This window comes from Hippopotamus amphibius, chromosome 8 (assembly GCF_030028045.1).
Source record: "Hippopotamus amphibius kiboko isolate mHipAmp2 chromosome 8, mHipAmp2.hap2, whole genome shotgun sequence".
NCBI classification, from domain to species: domain Eukaryota; kingdom Metazoa; phylum Chordata; class Mammalia; order Artiodactyla; family Hippopotamidae; genus Hippopotamus; species Hippopotamus amphibius.
Genome location: NC_080193.1, coordinates 45987904 through 46012293, shown reverse-complemented (window position 1 = coordinate 46012293; position 24390 = coordinate 45987904). Strand labels below are relative to the sequence as shown.

Below are 24390 nucleotides of genomic sequence, written 5' to 3'. Positions count from 1 at the left end.
TGCCGCCTCACCTCTCATGTCCCAAATAGTCCAGTGGTCCATGGTTCCCCTGCCCCCAAGCATCCTGCCATTGTGAGGCTACACTTGCCACCTTTCCCACATGCAAGTTCCTCACCTTATCCTGCTCTACAGGTGACCCCCCCGGTCATCCCTTTAAACCCAGATCCAATGGAAAAGCTCCTTGTGGCATTCCCAGATCTGCCTCCTCTACCTCCAGGCCACCTCTGTCCTCCTTGGCGCTCCAATCACCAACAGAGATCTCTGGAATTCAATTGTATCCACAGCCACCCTGCATACTAGACTGAGCTCCTAGTCAAAGGCAAGGCCATTTCCTTCATCTCCCTGGACCGAGTAGGTTCACAATGTCTCTAGTGATAACAGCAGCAACATGATGTTATTGCGCATCCTGGATACCTTATACCATGCAAGTCACTGAATGCACACAAAAATTATTACTGCCTTCCTTATTTTACAGACAAGGAAACTGAAGTGCTCAAAGCTGACTTGCCCATGGTCATACAGCTGCTTGTAGGAAGTGGAATTGGAACTCAGGCATTCAAGCTTTTGGGGGCTCTGTCTTAACTACCATGCTATACATGGTAGGGAGTGCCTGGTGTAGGGTACAGAGTAAAGGGATTTCTCTTAAGGAGCTCAGATCTTACTGGGACCACAGCAAGCACACATGTGCACACATATACAGAGAACATGGGAGAGCTATGAGAGGAAACATAATTAAATGCTAAAATGTTTGGGGTAGAGCCGTGCTTCTCCAACTTGAATGTATACATATATCACCTATGGACCTTGTTAAACTGTAGATTTGGATTCGGTCTATATGGAGTGGAACCTGAGACTCTGCCTTTATAAAAATTTCCCGGACTTCCCTGGTGGCACAGTGGTTAAGAATCCGCCTGCCAATGCAGGGGACATAGGTCTGATCCCTGGTCCGGGAAGATCCCACATGCTGTGGAGCAACTAAGCCCATGCACCACAACTACTGAGCCTGCGCTTTAGAGCTTGTGAGCCACAGCTATTGAGCCTGTGTGCCACAACTACCGAAGCCCGCACACCTAGAGCATGTGCTCCACAACAAGAGAAGCTACCACAATGAGAAGCCCGCACACCACAAGGAAAGTAGCCCCTGATCCCTGCAACTAGAGAAAGCCCGCACACAGCAATGAAGACCCAATGCAGCAAAAGCAAATAAATAAATAAATTTATTTTAAAAAAAAGTTCCCAAGTGATGTTGATGCTGCTGTCCATGGCCCACAATTTGAGTAGCAAGGATGAACTCTAAGGGTTGAAGTAGGTCAGAGGAGGCAGGTTTCACTGTGAGCTGGAGAGGTCCTGAGACAATAAGCTGGGTCTAGGATGATGGTAGGACCTGGACAAGTAGAGGAGAGGTGGGGTCATCGGCTCTGCTCTCAGAGGCTTAGGAGCAAGAGGTGGTTTCAAGGACCTGTCACTTGTGCCCCAACTCCCTGTACCCCACTTAACAAACAGCTGCACTGAGCAGGAGCTCCACATGTGAATAGTCCATTTTTGAGAAATGTCTAATGATCGTGTCAAGAAACTTTTCGCAAATTCAGATATCAGAGCCAAGGGAAGTGCTGTGTGCTCTACAAGTAGCAGCAGTAGTTAAAAGGCAACAATATTTCCCTGAGTGGTTCCTCTTTGGAGGAGCATTTCTGCTGGCTCCAGAACTTTCGCCACCTATAAAGCTTAGCAATGGAAGATGAGGAAATTCTCAAGGAGAAAGAGTTCTTGGCTGGCACCGGAGAAAGAACGACTCTCGACCAAACCATGCTGCCTTCAGTAGAGACCTTTGAAATTAATGGTAAAGTACTACTCCCCAATAATGACATTGCCTGTAATGTGGTCTTTCTCTTGGCTACATAAGAATAGACATGTCCATTGAAAATCTAGGCGCGTACCTTAGAGACTCAATAATACATTTCTGGAATGCTTTCATGCTTCCACTGGAAATTTGTATAATGCTAGTAATAGATGCTGTGTCTTTAGCATAGAGTTTTTTGTTGTTGTTTAGCTACACAACTCCTTTAAACTGTATTTAAATATTTTCCCTTCAATTAACGCTAATGCTTATATGTCCCTCCTTTTTATTAGTGTCTCATTCTGACAAACAGATTATGTGTGTGACGTGTGTGATGAAAGGATAATGCAAAACAAGAGGGATGAAAAATGTCCACAAAACTGAAGCCGTGTCATATTTATTTAATGCAATTCTGCTAAAATTATTTAAGATGTCTTCTGCGAAAATTTATGTGTTGCTCAAGGGGTGTGTTCTCCATTTGGTGTGGGCTAGGTTAAGTTATAGCTTCATAATTGGTTTGTCTTAGATTAAACTCAGATTTTAAAAATTCAGTCAACTCTTATTTTATTTTCTCCCTCAATGTTACACACATAACGCATTTTTAAAAATCTAGAATTTGTAGCAAAGTCACTGGTGAGTGCTTCCCACAGGGGATCTCTGATTTCCCATTTCAGAATACCCTCTTGGAATTGTCTTCCAAGTTGATCAGTCATTCCCACTCCCAGTCTTTTCTGGAAGTTCTATGTGCAGAACTGCATCTCTGTCCCCTGGCTTGACTGTCCCTCCTGTCCAGGGTCTGTTTGTGCAGGTCAGTGTCTGGAATTTTGGGTGTACAAGGATTAAGGGCCCAGGGCTCTGCCTTTAGCTATTCACAGTGGGATAACAAAGAAGGCAGGAGTGCAAATGACTTAATAATTGTTGCTTATTCAGAACTTTGGAGAAAGCAGCATTCTGGACGCATGACTTTTTAAGGTACTAAAAATGTTCAGACAAAGTCTAGTGATCAAACAGATTTGGCACCTACTACCTGCTGGGTGCTGCACTCAGTGCGGAGGAAATAGACAAGGATCAACCTGGCCTCTGGCCTCAGGAAGCCCACAGTCATGTTGGATGGAGGATGGCACTGTAAGCCTATTCATACTCATTTCTATACAATTTGTCACTAGCAGTCACTGAGATTTGCACAGGGCTTTATGGACAGATCTAACCTTGTGTGGGGTTCTGGAGGGCAGAGCTGAGACCTCTTCTAAAGTTTAATGGATAAAGAGGATTCCTTAGAGAAAGGAGATGGAGGCTGGAGCACGTGTAGGGCACCACATGTTTATATCTTCACAAGTAATATTCAGAAAAAGTACAAATAGCTCCATATTGTTGGGTCAGAGTTTGGTGGGGAATCTCAGTGGGGATTGAGACTGGGGCCAATTAATTTGGACTTTATCCTGAGGGTGTCTACTGAAAAAAAAATGCACAATGTGAGAATTGTGAGTTAAGTTTTATTTGGGACACAATGAGGACTATAGCCCAGGGCACAGCATTTCAGATAGCTCTGAGAAACTGCTCCAAACAGGCAGGGGGAAGGTCAGTGTTATACATAATTTTAGTGAAGGGTGTACGTGCCGTCAAGCACACATTTTGGCAGAAGTTTGCTGCTAGTCACAAGGAGCAGATGTCACTGTTAATGACTTTAGTGCTTTTCTAGATACAAGGAGATGCAAGAATTGGGCTCATAAAATCTTCTCCTGAAAATATCTGAGCAGTTCTGCCGGTTTCTCCCAGAGTACAGAATGCCTCATTCCTGATCTTCACCCTGAACTCCTTTCAGAGGGTGTTGAAGGTCAGCAGCTTCAGCAGCTCATGATTTAATCCTTGTAGAAGTAGACAGCAACTGACAATTTGTAGGGGGCAAGGGCAGTGGGGAGCTCTGAAGAGACTGAAGTTGGACTGAGAGGCAATGATTTGCCCTTGAGATTATCACCCTCATAGATGGCGGACAAGCTGGAAAGAGTAACCCTGAGGATGCAGAGGGGCTTGGCAGCAAAAGATGATGAGAGGCAGTGGTTGTGCGGAAGGAAAAAAGAGAATGCTCCGGAGAAACATTAGAAGTCAAATGAGGGACTTCCCTGGTGGTCCAGTAGCTAAGACTCTGCCCTCCCAATGCAGGGCACCTGGGTTTGGTCCTGGGTCAGGGAACTAGATCCCACATGCCGCAATTAGAGATCCCGCATGCCAGCAACTAAAAAGTTCCCACACGTGGCAACCAAGATCCCATGTGCTGCAACTAAGGCCCAGCACAGCCAAATAAATAAATATTAAAAAAAAGAACTCGAATCAGTAGGACTATAGTAGGGGGACAAGGCAAAGTGAGGATGACCCAAGAGTCAAGGGTGAATCCCAGATTTCTGACTGCGGTTATAGATACCACGAAGTAAAAATCTAACCCAAAACCCAAATCGCTCCAGTTTGGGTGGAACATTTTTAAATGTGTTCACAACTTCCTATCTCCTCATGCAAAGAACATGGAGCATATGGAACTTCCTAGATGAGTGCAGTACGGACTGTGCTCAACTGTGGGACTCTGTAACACAGTTACCCCTCAGGGCTTACTGAGATAAAACAAAACAAAACAAAAAAAAAACAACTACTTGCTTCAGCACGAAATGGCTCCAGTCTCATTTATCTCTCTCTCTCTCTATCGGTCTGTCTGTCTATCTACCTACTTATCTCTCTGTCAGCTGACAATCGCTTTCATTTTCTGAAGAGTCTCCACAGACTGCTGGCTCTTGCTGCCCTGAAGGTCCAACAAAACCCTAGGTCTTCCTTCATGAACCAGTATCAGTTCTTCTCCCCTTCAACAATGCAGCACTTGAGCCTGAATAAGAGAATTCACATTTGTCCCCGTGGCCCGTATCATCCTAGGATGTGCTCATTTCAATTTCTTGAAAATATGAGCATTTGTCTGGCTTAAGTCTTCCTGTCAGCCTCCTGATGTGTCTGGTTTCTCAAATTCTGTTACTACTCGTACATCAGCAAACTCTTGCTGGTCTGTGGAATGTAATCTGGCCCTCTCACCCAAATCCCTCAACTATTTCAGGTCTCACATCTTTCTTCATGATATTTCTTGCCACCAATTTCCATCTCAAGAACACCCTTCTTGACAGAGAAGACCCCCTAAGATACAAATACTCATAGAGAAGTTATGGGGTTTTTTGTTGTTTGTTTTAATTAACACTAAGCATTGGCCCCAGCCTTGCACCTAGCTCTCCTTTCTTCCTGCTCTGAAGTTAATTTCAAATAATCTCCTAACAGACCTTAACCCTGGAGTCTATGCAGGGTCAGCCTTGCTGATATGACTACTTTCATTTCATGTCATTGTTCTGGCTTTTATTTTTTGTCATGTCACTAGTACTCAGCATTTTTTTAAAAAATCTGACTTTACCCAGAGGTGTTTTTTCACTTTTTATTGTGAAATAATTGTAAATTCACAGAAAGTTGCAAAATAATGTACAGGGAAGTCTTTGTGACCTTCACCCATTTTCCCCCAGTGATAACGTCTTGCATAGCTCCAGTACAATAGGACAACCAGGAAACTGATATTGGTGCAACCCACAGAGCTTATTTAGATTTCTTTAGTTTTACATCCACTCATCTGTGTGTGTGAATATAGTTCTCTACAATTTTATCAGATGTGTATACTTGTGTAACCACCAGCAAAATCAAGATATAGAACAGTTCCATCAGTGCAAATATCTCCCTCATGATACTTTTTTATAGACACACATACCATCTCTCCCTGCCCAGCAATCACTATCCCCCAGCAACCACTAATTAGTTCCTCCTTTCTATAATTTTTCTAAAGTTATATAAATAGAATTACACAGCATGTAACTTTTTAAAGATTGGCTTTTTTTCACATAGCATATTTCCTTGAGATCCATCCAAGTTGTATGTATCAATAGTTGGTTCTTTTATTAATGAATATTATTAGTGAGTATTATTTTATGATATGAATGTACCATAGTTGATTTAACCATTCACCCACTGAAAGACATTTAGGTTGTTTCCAGTGTTTAGCTATTACAAATAAAGCTGCTATGACCATTTACATAAAAGTTTTTGTGTAAGCACAAGTTTTCATTTCTCTGAATAAATGCCCAAAAGTGCAATTGCTGGATTCTAAGTATATGTTTAGTATTACAAGAAGCAGTTGATCTGTTTTTCCAGTATGGATGTACCATTTTACTTTCCCACCAGCAGGGTACAACTGATTCACTTTCTCTGCATGCTTGCCAGCAATTGGTATTATCATTATTTTTTTTCTTTCTTTTTTTTTTTATTATTTTCTTGGGGGTACACCAAGTTCAATCATCTGTTTTTATACACATATCCCCGTATTCCCTCCCTTCCTTGACTCCCCTCATTGTTTTTATTTTAGCTATTTTGATAGGTGTATGATAGTGATACATCATTGAATTTTAATGTGTATTTTCCTAATAGCTAATGATGTTGAATATCTTTTCATGTGTTCATTTGCTGTTTGTATACTCTCCTCAGTGAAATGTCTCTTCATGACCTTTGCCACTGTTTTTGTTTTTTTTTTTCTTGGCACACGGGCTTAGTTGCTCCGCGGCATGCAGGATCTTCCTGGAGCAGGGATCAAACCCGTGTCCTCTGCATTGGCAGGCAGATTCTTAACCACTGTGTCACCTAGGAAGCCCCTTGCCAATGTTTTAATTGGTTTTTTTTTTTTTTAACTAAGCTAAACTAAAACTGATCATTTTGAGAATTCTCTATATACTCAAGATACAAGCCCTTTGCTGGATACATAATTTGTAAATATTCTCTTCAGTCTGTAATTTGTCATTTCATCTTCTTAACAAGGTCTTTTGCCAAGCAAAAGTATTTAATTCTATTGAGTTCCAATTTATTGATTTTTCCCTTTTTGGATTGTGCTTTTGGTGTCAAGTCTGAGAACTTTTCACCCAGCACTGGGTCTTGAAGATTTCTCCAATGCTTAATTCTAAAAGTTTTATAGCTTTACATTACAATATCATGATTCATTTTGAGTTGATTTTTTAATAAGATGTGAGGTTTAGGTCAAGGTTTGTTTGTTTTTCCTGTGGATGTCCAATTGCTTCAACACCATCTGCTGAACAGTCTATCTTTCCTCCAGTAAATTACTTCTGCACTTTTGTCAAAAATCAGTTGGGCAGGGCTTCCTAGGTGGCACAGTGGTTGAGAATCCGCCTGCCAATGCAGGGGACACAGGTTTGATCCCTGCTCCAGGAAGATTCCACATGCCGCGGAGCAACTAAGCCCATGAACCACAGCTATTGAGCCTGAGCTTTAAAGCTTGTGAGCCACAACTATTGAGCCCATGTGCTGCAACTACTGAAGCCCACGTGCCTAGAGACCGTGCTCTGCAACAAGAGAAGCCATGGCAATGAGGAGCCTGCACACCACAACGAAGAGTAGCCCCCACTCACCGCAACTAAAAAGAAAGCCTGCACACAGCAAAAAAGACCCAACACAGCCAATTAAATAAATAAATAAATAAATACATAAATACATAAATTTAAAAAAGAATCAGCTGGGCATACTTGTGTGGGTCTATTTCTGTGTTCTTTATTCTGTCCCATTAATCTACACATCTATCCCTGTACCAATACCACACTGTCTTGATACTGTAGATTCATTATAATTCTGAACATCAGGTAATGTTATTTCTCACATTTTATTCTTCTTTTTCAAGGTGATTTTAATTATTCTGGGGCTTGTGCCTTTCCATATAAATTTTGGTATAAATTTATGCCATCAAAAACCTTGCTGAGATTTTGTAGGAATTATATTACATTTCTAGATCAGTTTGAAAATTAACATCTTTACTTCTTTATGGTCAGCCTTACAATCCATGAACATGGTATGTTTCTATATTTATTTAGGTCTTTTTTTTTTTTTTTTAATGAGGATTTTGTAATTTTCAGCATACAGATCCTGTATACATTTTGTTAAATTTAGTATCTAAATGTTTCATTTTCTTTTGAGCAATTGTAAATGGCATTTTGTTTTAAATTTCAATTTCCACTTGTTTGTCAGTTGTATATAGAAAAAGGGAGTGAGAACAGACATCCTTGCCTTGTTCCCAACCTAAGGAGGAAACTTTTCTGTCTCACCATTAAGAGTTATGTAAGCTTTAGATAATTTGTTGTTGCTCTTTTTTTTTTTTTTTTAACTTGAGGACATACTCTTTCAGTTTGCTGAGTTTTATTATAAAGTTGTTGTTTATTATGAGAGTGATAATTATGACAGTTTGTTATGAATTGGATTTTGTTAAGTGCTTTTTCTGTATCAACTATATAATTATATGATTTTTCTTCTTTAGCCTATGTGATTACAGTAATTTTCTAATTTTGAGCTAGTCTTGCATACCTGGAAATCCCACTTAGTCATGGTACATAAATCCTTTTAACGCATTGCTTGATATGGTTTTCTGCTATTTTGTTGAGAATTTTTGTGTCAAATTTTGTAAGAGATATTGATCTTTAGTTTTCTTTTTGTACTGTCTTTGTCTGGTTTTCATATTAGGGTAATAGTTATCTTATAAAATGAGTTAGGAAGTGTTCTCTACTCTTCAGTTATCCATAAGAGATTGTTAAAACTTGGTGCTAATTCTTCTTTTAAAGGTTTATTAGGATATGCCAATAAAATCATCTGAACCTGGATATTTCTTTCACAGGAGATTTTAAATTACAAATTAAATTTATTTAATGGGCATAGATATTTATATTATCTATTTCATCTTGGTTTGGTGTTTGTAGTTTGTGATTTTTAAGGAATTGGTTCATCTCTTCAAGCTGTGCACATAAAGTTACTAGTAGTATTTTCTTATTTTCTTTTTAATGGCTGCAGCATCTGTGGTGGTATATCCTGTTTTATTCTTGATTTGATGATTTGTCTCTTTTCTTTTTATTTTTGTCAGTCTTGCTAGAACTTTATCAATTTTATTGATTTTATTCAAAGAACCAGATTTTTGTTTTTGTTTTTTTCTCTTTTGTATTCTTATTTTAAATCTCATTGATTTCTGCTCTCGTTTTTGTTATTTCTTTTTTTTTTTTTTTTCAGGTTGTTTAGGGTTTATTTTACTGTTCTTTTCTGGTTTCTTGAGGTAAGAACTTCATTTATTGATTTGAGATCATTCCTCATTTGTAATGCAAGCTTTTACTGTTGTAAATATCCCTTCCAGTGCTGCTTTAGATGTAGCCCATAATTTGATATGTTGTCTTTGCACTTTCATTCAGTTATATTTAATTTTTTTCTTTGAGAATTTCTCTATAACTCTTGCATTATTTAGAAGTTTAAAAAAATTTCCAAGTGTTTAGACATTTATCTGTCTGTATGTTATTAATTTATATTTTGATTCCATTATTGTCAGAGAATATCTGTAAAATTTAATTTCTTTTACATTTTGTTAAGGTTTGTTTTATGACCCAGGATATGGTCTTAATAAACATTCCATGTATGCATGAGAAGAATGTATATTCTGTTGTTGCTGCATGGAGTAGTCTATAAATGATCCTATTGGTTGGTGGTGGTGTTTGGTTCTTCTATACCTTTGCTGATTTTCTATCAATTGCTGAGAATGGGGTATTAATGTCCCCAATTATAGTTTGTATTTGTCCATTTCTCCTTTCAGTTATATCAATTCTGTTTCATCTGAACAGAAGCTGTACTGTTTGGTTTTTTATACACAGCTTATAACTGGGTCACGCTTTTCTCTTCAATTTGCCAATTTCTGCCCTCTGCTTGGTATATTTAGACTATTTACATGCAAGTAATTATAGGTATGTTAAGTTTAAATCTGCCATCCTATTTTGCATTTTCTCTTTGTTTCTTCTGTTTTTCATTAATCTGTTTCTCTTTTCTTATCTTCCTATGGGTTACTTGAGCACTTTTCTGGAATTCCATTTTTAATTATTTACAGGTTTTTTTGTGGTACATCTCTTTGAATATTTTATTGAGTGGTTTCTCTGGGCATTACAATATACGTACATGACTTGTCACAATCTACTGGTATCAACATTTTACCACGTTGAGTCCAGTGTAGAAATCTTGTTTTCACTTATGTCCTTTTAGTATCTTCACTTTTTAAAATGAATTGTCTGAGGTATTTCTGCTGCATACAAGCATGAGCCAAAAATTATCTGCACTCTGGCTGTAGAAATTTTTGTCTCAATCTCGGACACTGAGGGTCACATCAGGTGGTATCATAATTTTTGTTTAAATCATCGAATGTGATTTTTAAAATCATGTGGAGAAGTATGGTCTAATATATATCCCTATATTTTACCCATTCTTTTTTTCTTTTTCCTGTTTTTCCTTTTGGAATTGCCAAGACTTCTACTATAATTTCCATGCTCTTTGAGGAACTTCCTTTAGCCATTCTTTAAACATAAGTTTACTAGCAATAACTTCTATTAGTTTTCCTTCATCTGAGAACCTCTATTTCCCATTCATTGTTAAAGGCGGCATTGGATATAGAATTCATGGCTGACAATTCATTTCTTTCAGCACACAAAAAATATTGTGCTGCTTTTAGCTGATCTCTATGGTTTCAGATGAAAAAAAATCTGCTGACATTCCAAAATTGGTATTACTTTATAAGTAATGTGTCATTTCTCTCTGGTTGCCTTTGAGATTTTTTCTTTTTCTTTAGATTTTTAATTTTCTTTATCTCTAGATTTTTCAGATTTTTGCTTATGTGTCATGGTATGGATTTCTTTGAAGTTACCACATTTGGGATTTGCTCAACTTCTTGGATCTGTAGGTTTATATCTTCCACCAAATTTGAGAAATTTTCAGCTATCATTATTTCTTTGAATATTTTTTTCAGCTTCACACTCTTTCTGAGATTTCAATGATGTATTATGTGGTTTCTTCTTTTTTTTATTAACCCACCCTCCTCTTGGGCTCTGTTTATTTGTCATTGTTATTGTTGTTGCTGATTTTTCCTGTTTTTCAGATTGGGCAATTTCTATTTTTCTATCATTTAGTGCAGTGACTCTTCCCTTTGTCATATTTATTACACTATTGAGACAATGTGTTGAGGTTTAAAATTCTGTGTGTGTGTTTTGAAATTATACAATTTCCATTTGGTTCTTTTATATATCTTCTATTTTGTGAGATTAAAAAAAAAGTTTCATTTGTAATTACTCATTAAAGCATTTTTGTGATGGTTGCTTTAAAATCTTTACTGAATAACTCCAATATTTGTGCCATATCAATGATTTTAGGTTTAGGTTTCTCCCATAAGCTATTTAGGTTTATTAGATAGATTCTGGCCCATTTTGTGGGCTATGGTTCCAATCACAATTTAATTATCAGAGCCCTGACCATGTTATTCTGATCTGCTTTGTTCCCTGTGTTATTGGTGTTCTTGCCCCGTGCTGGTGCTGCCTGAAGAGCATAGGACACTGCTCTACATCATCCAGTGCTACGAAGTAGAGGGTGGGAGACATCAAGCCCACTGGGCAGAGATTGCTTCCCTGGGCCTCATCAGCAGCCCTGTGCTGGGGATACAGGGAGAGGGACTGCCTCTTAATCTCCACTAGCGTTACAGCAGGAGAGAAATATACCTACCAAGCCATCTTCTGCCATTGGGTGAGGGGTTGGGAGATGCAGGCCTGGGAACCCTAAAGTTTTGTGCAACCTTTTTTCTTCACTGAGCTCTTTTATGGAATTAAAATTTTATTTCTCTCTGGAGCCATATTTTCACTGTGAGTCAGACAATAGAGCTGTCAAATTTCTAACACCTGCTTCCCTAAAATCTCCACCCAGACTCATCATCATTTACTCCAGGTAAGCTCATTCTTATTCACCTGAGCCTTTTTCTTTTTTAACTCTATATTCTCTCATCTCAAGCAATTATTGCTCATTGGTCAACCATAATCCAGAATAGATATTTCCTTGACCGTTTCGTCTAACCACTAAGAGACAAAATGATCAATGTAGGGGTAAAGAATTTATCAGATCCTCTGCTTTATATAGAGTGAGTTAGACAAAGCCCACAGAACTGAAGTTCCCAGTTTCTAAAATACCTTGCCTCTATGCCAGCTGATAGCTCTGAATTAAAAAGCTTTCTGGGCGTGAACTACTCCCATCACACTACCATGTCTGTTTTTCCTCTCATGATTGCTATTCAAATGCCTTGCACCATGTTCCTACCATGCGGTTTGAAAATATCTGTATCTTCTATGCTGGCTCTCACCCCCACCTCTGACCTCTATGGTACCTCTGTCTCTGAAGCATAGTTTATCTTTCTATTCCCATCACATGTTATGTTTCATCATGGTTAGTGCTGTCTATGAGATTGTATGCATCATCCACCATCTTCTGTTAAGTGTGAGGCTTCCCCTGTGTGTTATCCATCCTCACCATCATGACTATATGGGTACCTGAGGTCCTAAGTTGCATTCCTGATGCTCTCCCAACACTTCTAAACTGGCAATGTCCAACTCTGTGCATGTTCATCACCCAAGCCACTAATTCATCCATTCATCTAGCCAGTCACCACCTTTCCAGCACACCATGTGGTGCTGAAAAGCAGCCTAAGAAACTTCCAAGCCATATGGAGGAGACTGAGACATAGACACAGTTCAGGGTGCTCAAGGCCACAGTGCATAAAACCACAGTGATGTGGGGAAGCAGGACAAGGTCCCACCCAGCCCAAGGGAGCCTGAGAATTGATCTTGGAGCAGGAAAAGCTCCACTGTGCTCCCAAAGGATGAGTAAGAATTAGTTATGAAGAAAGAAGGAAGGTAGGTTGGGTATTCAGAGGACATACTCTGCCTGAAGTCAGAAGGGTGTAGCCACAGTGGTCTAGCCTGACCATTGGTCAGTATCGGTGTGGAGGTAAGGTATGGAAGCGTGGCCACAGGAGAGCTGGCTGGAGGCCAGGCTACCTGTACCAGTAGGAGAGCTGTTTGTTCTGAAGGCAGTGAGCCAAAGGGCTGAAGGCAAAGGAGTGATTGGACCAGGTTGTGTGTTGGAGAATTCACTCAGGCTGCTGTGTGGGCATGGACTCCAGGGGTGCATGGGGTGGGGCAAACACCCTGTGCTAGGCTGAGCGTAACCACGTGTCTTTAAGGAATACGAGGCAACTAATAAAGAGAACAGTTAAATCTCTCTACTGAGAAAACTAGAGGGAAGTCCGTAGAAAATCCTTCATTGCAGAAAGCATGTGCTGTATTTGATATGTACTGTAATATGTAGTTGTAATATGATATCATTAGTGTAAAATTAAAAGAAAAAAAAGAATTCTATCTAGGAGGATATGAGTTTGTAAGTTTCTGAGGGGAAAGGAAGATAGAAGGAAGGCCTCACCCCAGAATGCTAACAAAGCTTACCTCAGCTTGTTAGGACTCAGGAAATTAATTATAAGATTATTAACCCTTGAAATGCTCTGCATATTGCTTGGTAAATTATATTAAGCATGTTTTACTTTTGTAATTAAAGAGAAAACAAAGGCCCGGACATGATTTCCGGAGCTTGCCTTATAACCTAACATGTTTTTCAACTCTTTCAAACCTCACTCATTGTTTATAAAATGGGAACAATCATCCTCTTCCCAGAATTTTGAAGTTGAAATATGTTAATTCATCAATTTATCTGACGTACACCTATCAAGTGCCCCCTGTGGCAGGCACCGTGCGGGGGCTTCGACAGTGAACAAGGCTGACTGAGAACGGCACTCTTCCAGCTAAGGATATGTGCACAGGTGTTTTTTGCCCAGCTACACCAATGAGGGGTCGAGACGATGGCACCTCTTGCCTTGTGGCAAAAAGGAGGATCAAGGGGAAGATTTCGGGATTGTGTGCATTTGGCACCTCGTGGGACCTCATGGGGAGCCCCTGCTCTCACAGAGGGCACAGGCTGGGGACCCCTGCTCGCCACCCTCTGCAACAGCTGCCTTCTGCCTGGGTTGTGTTTCAGATCCAAAGCCCAAGAAGAGAAATGGAATAAACTGCGTCGTAGCCCTGGGGGCCATCTACCTGATTCTGCTCACTGCAGGTGCTGGGCTGATGGTGGTGCAAGGTAAAGCATCTGGGTCCTGTCTGGTCCTTCTTGGGGTAACGATGTGGCCCCACCTGACACAGGGCTCAGGTTCAGAGGAGAGCCCTGGGGCCACTGCTGCCCATCTGCTGGGAGAGAGTTCTCAGTCCTTAGGTGGTCAGAGTGGTGGGGAGAGAAAAGGGGGAAGCAGAAAGGGGAGTAGGTGTTGTGTGTGTCTGTGTGTGTGTGTGTGAGAGAGAGAGAGAAAGAGAAAGGGAGGAAGAGGGGAAGGGAAGGAGGGAGGGAGGGAGACCACACATGTGAGGCTGTGTGTATCACACTGCTTCACTGAAGCAGTGAAAGATGCAGTGATTTCACACGAGTGTGCCTTGTGCATCTCACATCAAGGTTTCCCTGCCTCTGAGTAGGAAGGAGTTTTGTTGATCAGAGTGTTTCATCTTAACATGATTTGACTTTCAAAGTGCTCCCAGTCCAAATGGTTAGGTCATGAAGCAATTCCATCCACAGACAGTGAAGTCACTCAAGAATGTCATGTGCCCAGTTGTTATAAACACCTGTCACATGCATATTAAGGTCACACATGATTAGGCCAGATCAGCGTATTAGTGGCCATGCATTCATGCCCAAGCATGCACAAAACTCTTAACTGCATAAACGTTGGTCATGGATGCAGTGGTTACACAAGCTGTGCAGGTATGTTCTGTGGACATGTAATGTCATGTCTGAGTGTGGAGTGCACACATGCAAGATACAGAAAGAGTTCTGTGCTCACTCTAGTCTCTCACAGTACATGAAACACGTGTTCACCTATTCAGGACTTACAGAGGTATGCTTATGTGATGCAGAATGTCAGGGCGAGGCTCACATGCCTTGGGCTTTAATGAAGTCCCTAAAAAGATGTCGTGGGGTGGGGGTGGGGTGTCCAGTTCTACATCTGCAGGAGCGGCTCCAGGTCCTGGAGATGACCTCTAACAATAAAACACTGGCCACCGAGCCTTCGCTGCAGGCCCAGCTCTCCCAGTTCCATACCCAGCAGAAGCAGCTACAACAACGTGTGGACCACTTTACTCAGATCCCAGGTTGGCCCCTCCCCCCTGGGCTGGGACTCCCCAGAGAGGACGGGAAAGGGGGAACTGCTTGTGTGTGGACAGTGGGGTGTTTGGACCTGAATTCCATTCTCTGGCAAAGGGGCTTCTTGGACCCTGGCCTGGTACGAGACCCTGGAGACCAAGATGGGGAGTGAAGGCCATGCGGGGAGGGCATGAAGTTACAGGCACCCTGGGTAGATGCAGACAGGTCTCTGGGAGACAGTGGGGTCAGGAACCTAAGAACCAAGGACCCTGTCCAAATGAGTATGGTCTCCAAGTGCCAAGGTCTGCAGCTACCAGCCCAAGTCCAGGTCTCTGTCACAAAGACCTCAGACTGATCCAGAATGTGCAGGAGGGCAGGTAAGAGGCCGAGCCCGATACTACCAACTGTAAAATAGATAGCCAGTGGGTAGTTTCTGTATAACAAAGGGAGATCAACTCGATGATGGGTGATGCCTTAGAGGGCCAGGACGGGGAGGGTGGGGGGGGAGTCGTGGGAGGGAGTGGATATGGGGATATGTGTATAAATACAGCTGATTGACTTTGGTGTACCTCATAAGCTGGTACAAAAGTGTAAAGCAATTATATTTCAATAAAGAGCTTAAAAAAAGATTAGTAGATGAAGAAAAAAAAATAAAAAGAAGCAGAGCCTGCGGCCATTTCCAGGACCACTCCCAAGCAGAAAACTAACACTAGTCTGTGGCTGGAGAAAGGAAGAGTGCTGGCCAATGCCTGGACCTTGGAGGGGAGAGGACAGCAGGCCTGTCCTTACAGAGGAGACCCCAGAGAGAGCACTGGCTCCTCCCACCACGTGAGGACACAGTGAGAGGTGGCAGTCTGCAAAACAGAAGAAGGCCTTCCCCAAAACCCGATCATGCAGGCTCCTGATCTTGGGCTTCCAACCTCCAGAACTGTGATAAGTGAATTTCTGATGTTTAAGCCCAACCCTGGCCTGGGTCTGCGGTGTGTTGTTACAGCAGGCAGAATGGACTAAGACAGGACGGGGAGTCCCGTCCCACCCACCCAAGCGTTTGGGAGGCTCCAGTCCACAGAACAGCCCGGAAAAGGGAGAGATCTGATGTGGGTGGCGGCAGTGATGGGTGACATTTATCAGAGCCTGGGTGTGCTCTCCGTGCTGGTCTCCGTATGGTGGCCTCAGGACAGCCCTGCACAACTGGTACATGAACCCCATTTCACTGAAGAGAAAGCTGGCGCTCCAAACGAGGAAAGGATGTGCCAGGGTCACCCAGCTAAAGTGACCGCGTTGCCACTCGGCCCCAGGTCTGTCTGGCTCAGCCTCCCTCAGGAATCATCACCTGCACAACCGTGTTTTGCTTGCTGGGCCATGAACTTCTTGTAGGAAGGAGATCCGCTTTTTCTTTTCTTCCTTCCACACGGTTTGGCTGGTCCTCGGTGCCTGGTGACGCTTGTTAAGTGAGTGATGATGTGAGTGGCACTGTCACCCCACCTTGTTGGTTGGAGCACTGGTGCCTCTGCTTCTTTTCCTCAAGTCTTCCAGGTCCAAAGGCACCCAGGGCCTCGCCTCCCCTGCCTTCCAGGGCCGCCAGCAGAGAAGGGGACCCTGGACTCAGTGCAGCCACAGAAACCAGCCTCCATCTACTGACCCCATAATCCTTTTTCTGCTCCTTGTGCAGGCTACCTTCTGAATTCCTTTTCCTTTCCAGGACCCCCAGGACCCCCAGGACGCCCAGGATCCCAAGGCCCACCAGGAATCAAGGGAGAAGCAGGTGAGAAAGGGCTGGGCATGTGCTCCGGCGTACACAGCAGGCTATCTTGGAGCAGCTGCAGAGGACCGCAGACACAGAATACACACCCCACCCCCGAGTCGGTACACCGGTGGGGTCTGTGTGTGAGGGAGGTCACCCAGAGTGAGACCCTGGATGGGCTGGGGTACTGGGAAGTACCTGCATCATGGGGAGGACACCTAGATGTGGCTGGAGGGGTGTGGACACTCCAAGCCCCTCCTTGATGCTCAGAGTACAAGCCTGTGAGCATCACTGGGGAGAGTCAAGCTCATTGGTCGAGACCCCAGAGTCTTACACATCTGCCTTCATCATAGACTGGCTGTGTGACTGCATGAGCGTTCCCTTACCTTCCTGAGTTTCAGTTTCTCTGTCTGTAAAATGGGGATAACAGTGCTTCAGAGGGTAACTAGGAGGTTAAAATAACCATTCAAAGCCCATGATTGTCTCTCTCTTTTAGGCTGTGTCCTTAATCTGCCCAGCTGCCTTATAAATGGCCACAGCATGGCTGGGTCAGAAAATGTAGGGGCTCAGCTGCTTCCGGGGGATGGGGCCTTCATCACTGTTACAGTCCACCCTGCTCTTCACTGAGACTCTCAAACCTCCAGTCCCCAGAGGGGTTGAGGCTGCTGAGTTGTAAAGATGCAAAGACAAATGTTACCAGAGAAAGAGCAGAATGAGAGGATTTGCAAGAACGGGGAAATAAACAAAAACCGAGAGCCTCTCCAGGCCACTGAGACAGAATGAAAAACACCACCAGCTACAGAATGGAAACTTGACAGGAGGGGAACTGTTTTTCGAGAAACTAATTTCTGGAAGGACTTTAGTAGAAGGGGAAATCCCAACAGCCTAGCGTTCTAAATCTCCAGCAGGGTTTTTCCAGGGAGGTTTTCAGGGGGAAGATGGGCAAGCCATAGGAGGAGGGTTTAGGGACACACACAGGCACTCACACACCCACGTGCTCACACACACGTGTGCACACACTCACGCACGACCACACTCGGGCACGTGCTCGCACACGCGCACACTCACACGCACTCACCACCCTGGCCACAGATTCACTCACACACACTCACTCAGCCTCCAGAGCCAGCGTGGGGCAGGGCCACCCAGAGGGTGGTGGGTTGCCAGGCATCCCAGGGGCACTGTGGTCCCTTCTATCCAGGTGAGCAAAGGACAGGAATGGGAAAGCTAAGAGCCAAGTGAGAAGGGGAAGAATTTCCTGCCAAGCGCAACTTGTGGCAAGTGGGGACACAGGCAGTGCTCAGAGCAGGGACCAAAGTGGGGCCTGAGGTGGGCCTGGGGGAGGAGAGGAGACCACTGGCAGTGAGGGCAAAGGGGCTGGTTCCAGAAGGAGGACTTTAGGCATCCAGAATCCTCTCTTGATGGCCAGCGCTCTCTCTAGAGCGGTGCTTCTCAAGCTGTGGGCCACAGGTAAGAACCATTTGAGGTGCTTGTTCAACATGCAGGTCTGTGTCTCAGATACCATGGAGGATTCTGACCCTGGAGGTGTAGGGGACAGGCTCTGAGAAGCATGGCCCCAGCTCTCTGGCTGTGACAGCGCACCTCATGCTCCTGGTCTCTTGGCCTCCCCAGAGACCACCCTCGGGGTGGCTTTGGGTGCGGTAGGGGATGAGGCTGTGAAGCCAGTAGGCTTGGTCACCATCCTCACTCTGTGCCTGCTCACCTGTGTAACTAGACACATTGCTTGGCCTGCTGAGATTTAACTTCATTTCAAAAGAGAATGGTAATTACATTAAAATAATAGTTAAATTATACATGCTTTGCAGGACAGCTATAAGGGTTGGAGATCACGTTTTCAAACTCTGCTATATGGTAGGTAGTGTTAGTGCTCCTGTAAGGTAGAAAGGGAAGGACTTCAGTTCCGAGATCAGACAGATCTGGGTTCTAATACAGTTCACTAGCTGTGTAACCTCTCTGAGCCTCAATTTACTCACCTGACCTATAAAAGGGGGATAATAATAGCAACCTTCAGTGAGGATTGATTACATCAGGAATATAAGACAGAAGATTGTGATACTGGAGCTGGCATGTGGGAATTATTTACATTATAAGAAACTGAGGGTACTTGCCATCAGGAAGAGAGCCCTTACAGGGATGTGTCAGCCATCCTCAAATATTAGAAAGGTTCTTGTGGAAGAGAAAATAGACTTGCTCTCAGTGGTACCCAGCAGAAGAATGGAGGCCCACGGGGAAAGGTTTCTGGAGAACCATTTGTGCTGAGGTAAGGGAGGAACAAACAGTTAAGACCCGTGGCCGCCCTACAATGAAATGGGCAGATGCAGAGGTGGGGAAGAGCGGCTGCAGTATTCTCCTTGGTGGGACCGAAGGGGGATCCTTGCCTCAGGCAGGCGGCTGGAAAATTGACCTGCGAGGATGATTCCAAAGCTGGCCCGCCGCAATTGTCTATGGCCCAGACTTTCTCAAGGTGGCCCCGCCAGCCCAAAGAGGGGACAACAGCCAGGTCTTTGCCTGTGGGGTCTAAGCCACACAGCTTCCCATCCCACACTCCCCCACGGCCACACTCAGACTCAGATCTGGAAGCACTGTGGCTGGCGAGGGGAAATGCATTGGTTTCACTTCTTCAGAAATCAGGACTCTAACCGACCCCTCCCCTTCCCAAATTTCCTTTCCCAAGGTCACCAGATCTCTCTTACCCACTGCTTGCCCAATCCACTGCCAGCAGATGGGGTGAGCAGACCAAGTGGGACCCCCGTCCCCCACCCCCCACTGGTATTGAGGTTTTCTGCTCTTTGTCCCAGCAGACGGGTAATGCCCCAGGGATGAGGTTCCAGGGAACGTGTCTGTTTCCCTCACTCCACCTTTAGCTGCGACGATGGGAAGGTTGTGAAGTCAGATGCCGCTGTGATTCCTCAGCTGCCACCAGACTCTGGTCCTCTCACCGGTACTGCTTTGCTTCCCAAGGTTGTCCCTTTTGTTGGAGACACAGAAGTCATAGCAGTACAGACTCAGGCCCAGACCAGTCTCAAGAAACCTCATACAGGGAACCCCCTGGTCATTCAGTGGTTAAGACTCCATGCTCTCACTGCTGAGGGCCTGGGTTCAATCCCTGGGCAGGGAACTAAGATCTCACAAACCGCCTGGGGCAGCCAAAAAAAGAAAAGAAAGAAACCTGATAAAGCCACACAATTGCTTTCACGTGATGGCCCTGATTGGCCCAGAGCAACAGGGCACCAACAAATTCCTCCAGGGAAATAATTCCCAGCCTCAACTAAGAAGTGCCATTTGGCCCTCTTCCTCAAGTGGATGCCCTGAATGACCGAAAACTTGTTTGCTGTTTGCATGCGAGGCTGTTGTAAAATGCTTTGATTGTAAACAAGTTCTTTATGGCTGTTGTGTCTTCCATCAAGGAATAATTATTCTTCAAGTATCTAAACTACCTCAAAGAATCGAATTCCCAAGCCTTGTACCTAGTGTCACTCAAATCTTAGACCCAGAGAGTTCCGTACGACAGTTGCTTCTTTCTCTCCACTTCAGACCATGTTGTCTACTTTCCTAATTCACTAGAGAGGAGGCTGGCACCTTTCTGAGTCCCCTCCAGCTCTGAAATCATGAAAATACTGGAATGGGGCCCTTTCACCAAATTCCACACCAACAAGCCAGTCCTAGCCCCTGAGGGAGGTGCTTGCGGTGGGACTCTGCCGATGGTGGTACCTCACCGGCTTCCTAAGCCGGTGGGTACCAATGAGCAGCCCCTACGCGGGGGCAGCCGGCAAGTTTGGGAAGGGGCTGCTGAGCCCTGCCTGGGGAGGAGCCTCCCTCGATTGATATGCACTGAGCAGTGGCAGAAGGGAGCAGGGAGCGACAGAGGAGGACTGGGGAGAGGACAGACTGGGGCGAGCCCGGAATGCTGATGACAGGTGGAAAATTTGAAACCTTGGCCACCGGGAAAGCCAGTGTCTGAACCGCTGAGGGGATGAGTGCTGCTGCAATGTTTTAATCTCCATGCACAAAGCTTCCTTTCTCAGAACTTGGGATCTGCTTTCTAGAATATTTAGATTTTAGTTTGAGGAAGTTTGAAAAAATAATTCCCCAAACTCAGACACTGAAATAAACCAGGCAGTGCTGGATGAGCCTGGGCTGTGGCTCCTCCTCAGGGGACCAAGTTACTAACCAGGGCCCTGAGAGCCTGGCTTCTGGGACCTTCCACTGCCCATCTGCCAGCCCAGGTCACCTTATCCATTTTTAATGAGGTTGTGTCTGGTCTCTGAACTAGGTGGTGTGCTCTTTGCGGGTAGCCACTGTATCTTCCATGTCTGGGCACCAAGTAGGAGTTTAAGGAGTCTGAGTTTGGAACTTGGGTGGGACAGGATGTGTCAGAGTTGGACGTGGCAGCCGGGTTTGCGTGCCTCCCATGTCTGACCACAATTCCTTGGTTTTTCAGGAAGAAAGGGAGACACGGGCATGAAAGGAGACATGGGCATCATGGGGCCTCCCGGAGCCCGGGGGGATAAAGGTGACTCAGGGAGGCCCGGTTCCCCAGGTAAGAGTCTGCACAGTCAGGTCCACTGTCCTGTGAGTATTCCTTTTTTGTCTGGAGGGCTGAGCTAGAGGGGAAAGAAAATCCCTAAAAGTCCTTCTGTATTTTAGGTGTGGCTGGAATTCCTGGGATCAAAGGAGATCAAGGTAAGAACTGTGGGAATGGGCATCATTCCAGCTACCTCTGTCCCTGGGCAAAGTCAAGTTCAGGACCTGACTCTACTATCTTGTATTTCATGGTAGTATTAACCCAGAGCCCCTGGGGTTTTGTAGAACCTGGCCCATCCTAAGAGGAACAGAGCAGCATGTGGAGGGCAGGCCTAACTGATATTCTTTTTTAGAGCTTCTTCCACTTTGCTGCCCAGGGGTGTGAAGCAGGATGCTTACACCCAGAGGTCCTAGTAAGTCCATAAGCCTCAAACTCTGCAGCAGTGAATGGAAAAAATTAATAAGTGGCTGAGACTGTAATTTTCCTCCCACTAATGGGGCTAGTTCAAGGCTTCTAAAGAGATATTTTTAAGCTGCCCAAGGAACACATAAGGTGTTAAGAGATGCATGCGTCACTGCAGAGCACAGAGTTGTGTTGAAGGGGTGGGTGGCCAGGCCCTCTGCCAACCTTTCATTCATAACAACTTTCAGGACAGCCTGGAGCGAAGGGTCTTCCAGGCTTTCCAGGAGCTTCGGGATCCCCAGGTGCCAAGGGTGAGCCTGGCAGCATTGGTCTCACTGGGTCAATAGGTGAGTCCTGGGTCCTGTGGTGGGCGTGGGGAGTGATGTCTGAAGATCCACCGAGCCCAGCCCTTACACCCTCCATGGCATCTGTTGTCCAGGACCGCCAGGGATGCCCGGGATTCCAGGAGCCGCAGGTGTGAAAGGAAGCAAGGGGGACACAGGTAATAGAGGGTGTGGGGTAGGGTGGCGGATGGGGTTGCTGGGTGTCAAGGATGGACAGGGAGGAGGACTACCTCCCAGCAGGCCCACCAGAAGGAGGCAGAGGGTCTTCAGTGTTTTGGCCCCTCAAGCACCTGAATTAAGAAGGGCACTTTTCTCTGCCAGAACCCTTTGAGTCCAAGGCCCTGGGGCTGTTTTTCTTTGCCCAGAGTCCCCGAGAGGCCTTGAATGCCATGACCAAACCTCCATTGCTAAAGAGAAGGAGGTGCCCTGCCTGCACTGTCTCCTGGCCTGCCTTCCAGCTGTGCACATAGTACCCACTCTCCCTCTGACCTGTGGTGGGGCCCCAAGGGTCAGGGCTCTGGATTTGGGCAGCAGCTGTCAACATCCCTTCTCGCACATTCTCCCAGAGGGGCTCAGGCTGAGAAGAGTGACCCACAGTTACCCAACTCACAGAGACTAGTTTATAAACCATCATGCCAACTTGATCAAGGTTATAAACTGTTACACCAATTTAGTCTAGGTTATAAACCATCATACTAATGTGGTCTACTTTATAAAGAACTGTGCTAACTCTCTCTAGTCACTAAGTCCAGGCACCTCTGATGATTTAGAAAGTCTAGTCCACTATGTTAGGTGCTGGACCCCCATGACACGTAAGACCTGGTTCCTGCCTTCAGATATGCAGGTTGGTGCAGGGGACAGGTAGATGGACTGTTGCCAGATGGCATCAGGCACGCTCTGCTATGGGTTTCGCATGGAAGAGTGTCACATGCCATTTAGAAAGCCAGGTGCAGGCCAGGAGGTCTTGTGGCCAGTGCAGGGTTGTGAGAAAGGGCTGCATTATCTTCCGAGGATGTCTGTGGACAGTCACTGCCAGAGCAGAAGGTCCTGCCCGAGTTAGACAACCTGGATGCCTTCATTCCAGAACCATGCTAGAAACCCACACCAAGGGCAAGCCCTGTCAGTTTTCACTGATCGGGTGGTCAACGGATTGATTGATTTTTTTAAACAAATGTGATTTGACTCTGTTAAATGCTTCAAGTTCACAGTGGCCCCTGGTGGGGGGGTAGCAAAAGGTAGGGCAGTGCAGGAGTGATGGAAGAGCTGGAGCTGAGTCTTAGAGGATGAGTAGAGCTCGGCCATGTGGAGAGAGGAAGGCAAGTCCAGAGAGAGGGAACAGAGCTGGCGAAGTCTCAGAGGGCGAGGGAGGGCTCTGTAGGTTGGTGTCCCTGGAGTCCACATCTGGGATGTGATGGAGGCCCAGGAGCTCTGGCCAGAGAGCTGGGCCAGGCCACCTCCTGAGCCTTGGACTCTGGGTCTTCGACCTTTGGGGTTTCGCTGCAGGTTGTCAGGAGCCCTGGCATAGGCAACTGCTATATCCACTGTCTGTCCAATCCATCCAGCCTTGAAGCTGATCTCCTTTTCACAGATGGTGGGTTGGTGCAGGCAGGGGCTCTACTCTCTGATGCCATATGGATGCCACCCAAAGGCCACCAGCAAGTTTCGCCTTCCAGAAAGGCTCCATTTGTTGTGGTGGTCAGGTATCCCCGATTTGTTGGCTACCTCTTTCTGATCTTAAACTTCCATCTTCCCTGACTCCAGGTCTTAGGGTGTCTGCCTTTGAGGCCTGAGGCTATCTTACCCTTGAGTTTTCTGCTTGGTTTCATGGAGATGTTGGCTTTTCTCCCTCAGTTATAAACTGGGAGCCCCTCCACCCCACCCCACCATTGCAGGACTAGTGATTCTTGACTAAGCAAGGGTATTGGTGACAAAACATGACTCACCCACAAGGGCCACTGTACCCACTCCCCCAGACCCCCAGCCTATGCCTCCCACTGTCTGAGGGTGGGGAATCTTGCCTACACTCTGCATCCTGGGAGGTTTTGCCTAATAAGAGCATCTCCTGACAACAAGCATTTTTACGAAGCCCAGTGGGATAAACACTCTTGTTAGTGCTGCTTCACAGTGAGAGATGCAGCCAGGGTTGGAATCCAGGCCTGCCTGACCCAAAGCTTGAGGCTTCACCCATTACACACTATCATGCTGCCTTCCTCTGCAGGCAGCCTGAGAGCGCCCCCACCCCCATCAGGGCACTCTGAGGACCGGTATCTTCTCCCTCTAGCCAAGCCCTGGAAGGATCCGGGAGAAGCTGCAGCAGCTTCTTCCACTCTTAGAAGGAAACATGGAGCTCTCAGGCCCTGTTGTAGCTCTTTGTTCTTTACCC

At 45.2% G+C, this 24390-nt stretch overlaps 1 protein-coding gene across 1 annotated transcript in view; it reads left to right on the top strand.

Annotated features, from left to right (window-relative positions):
* Positions 1-1705: 1705 nt before the first annotated feature.
* Positions 1706-24390, top strand: part of MARCO (macrophage receptor with collagenous structure) — a 32111-nt gene continuing 9426 nt past the window's right edge. The window contains exons 1-8 of the mRNA XM_057746367.1: positions 1706-1837; positions 13820-13921; positions 14827-14979; positions 16674-16736; positions 21178-21276; positions 21384-21419; positions 21912-22010; positions 22103-22165. Coding sequence (XP_057602350.1) covers positions 1729-1837; positions 13820-13921; positions 14827-14979; positions 16674-16736; positions 21178-21276; positions 21384-21419; positions 21912-22010; positions 22103-22165 — 724 coding nt within the window. The 5' untranslated portion in view covers positions 1706-1728. The remainder of the gene's footprint in view (positions 1838-13819; positions 13922-14826; positions 14980-16673; positions 16737-21177; positions 21277-21383; positions 21420-21911; positions 22011-22102; positions 22166-24390) is intronic.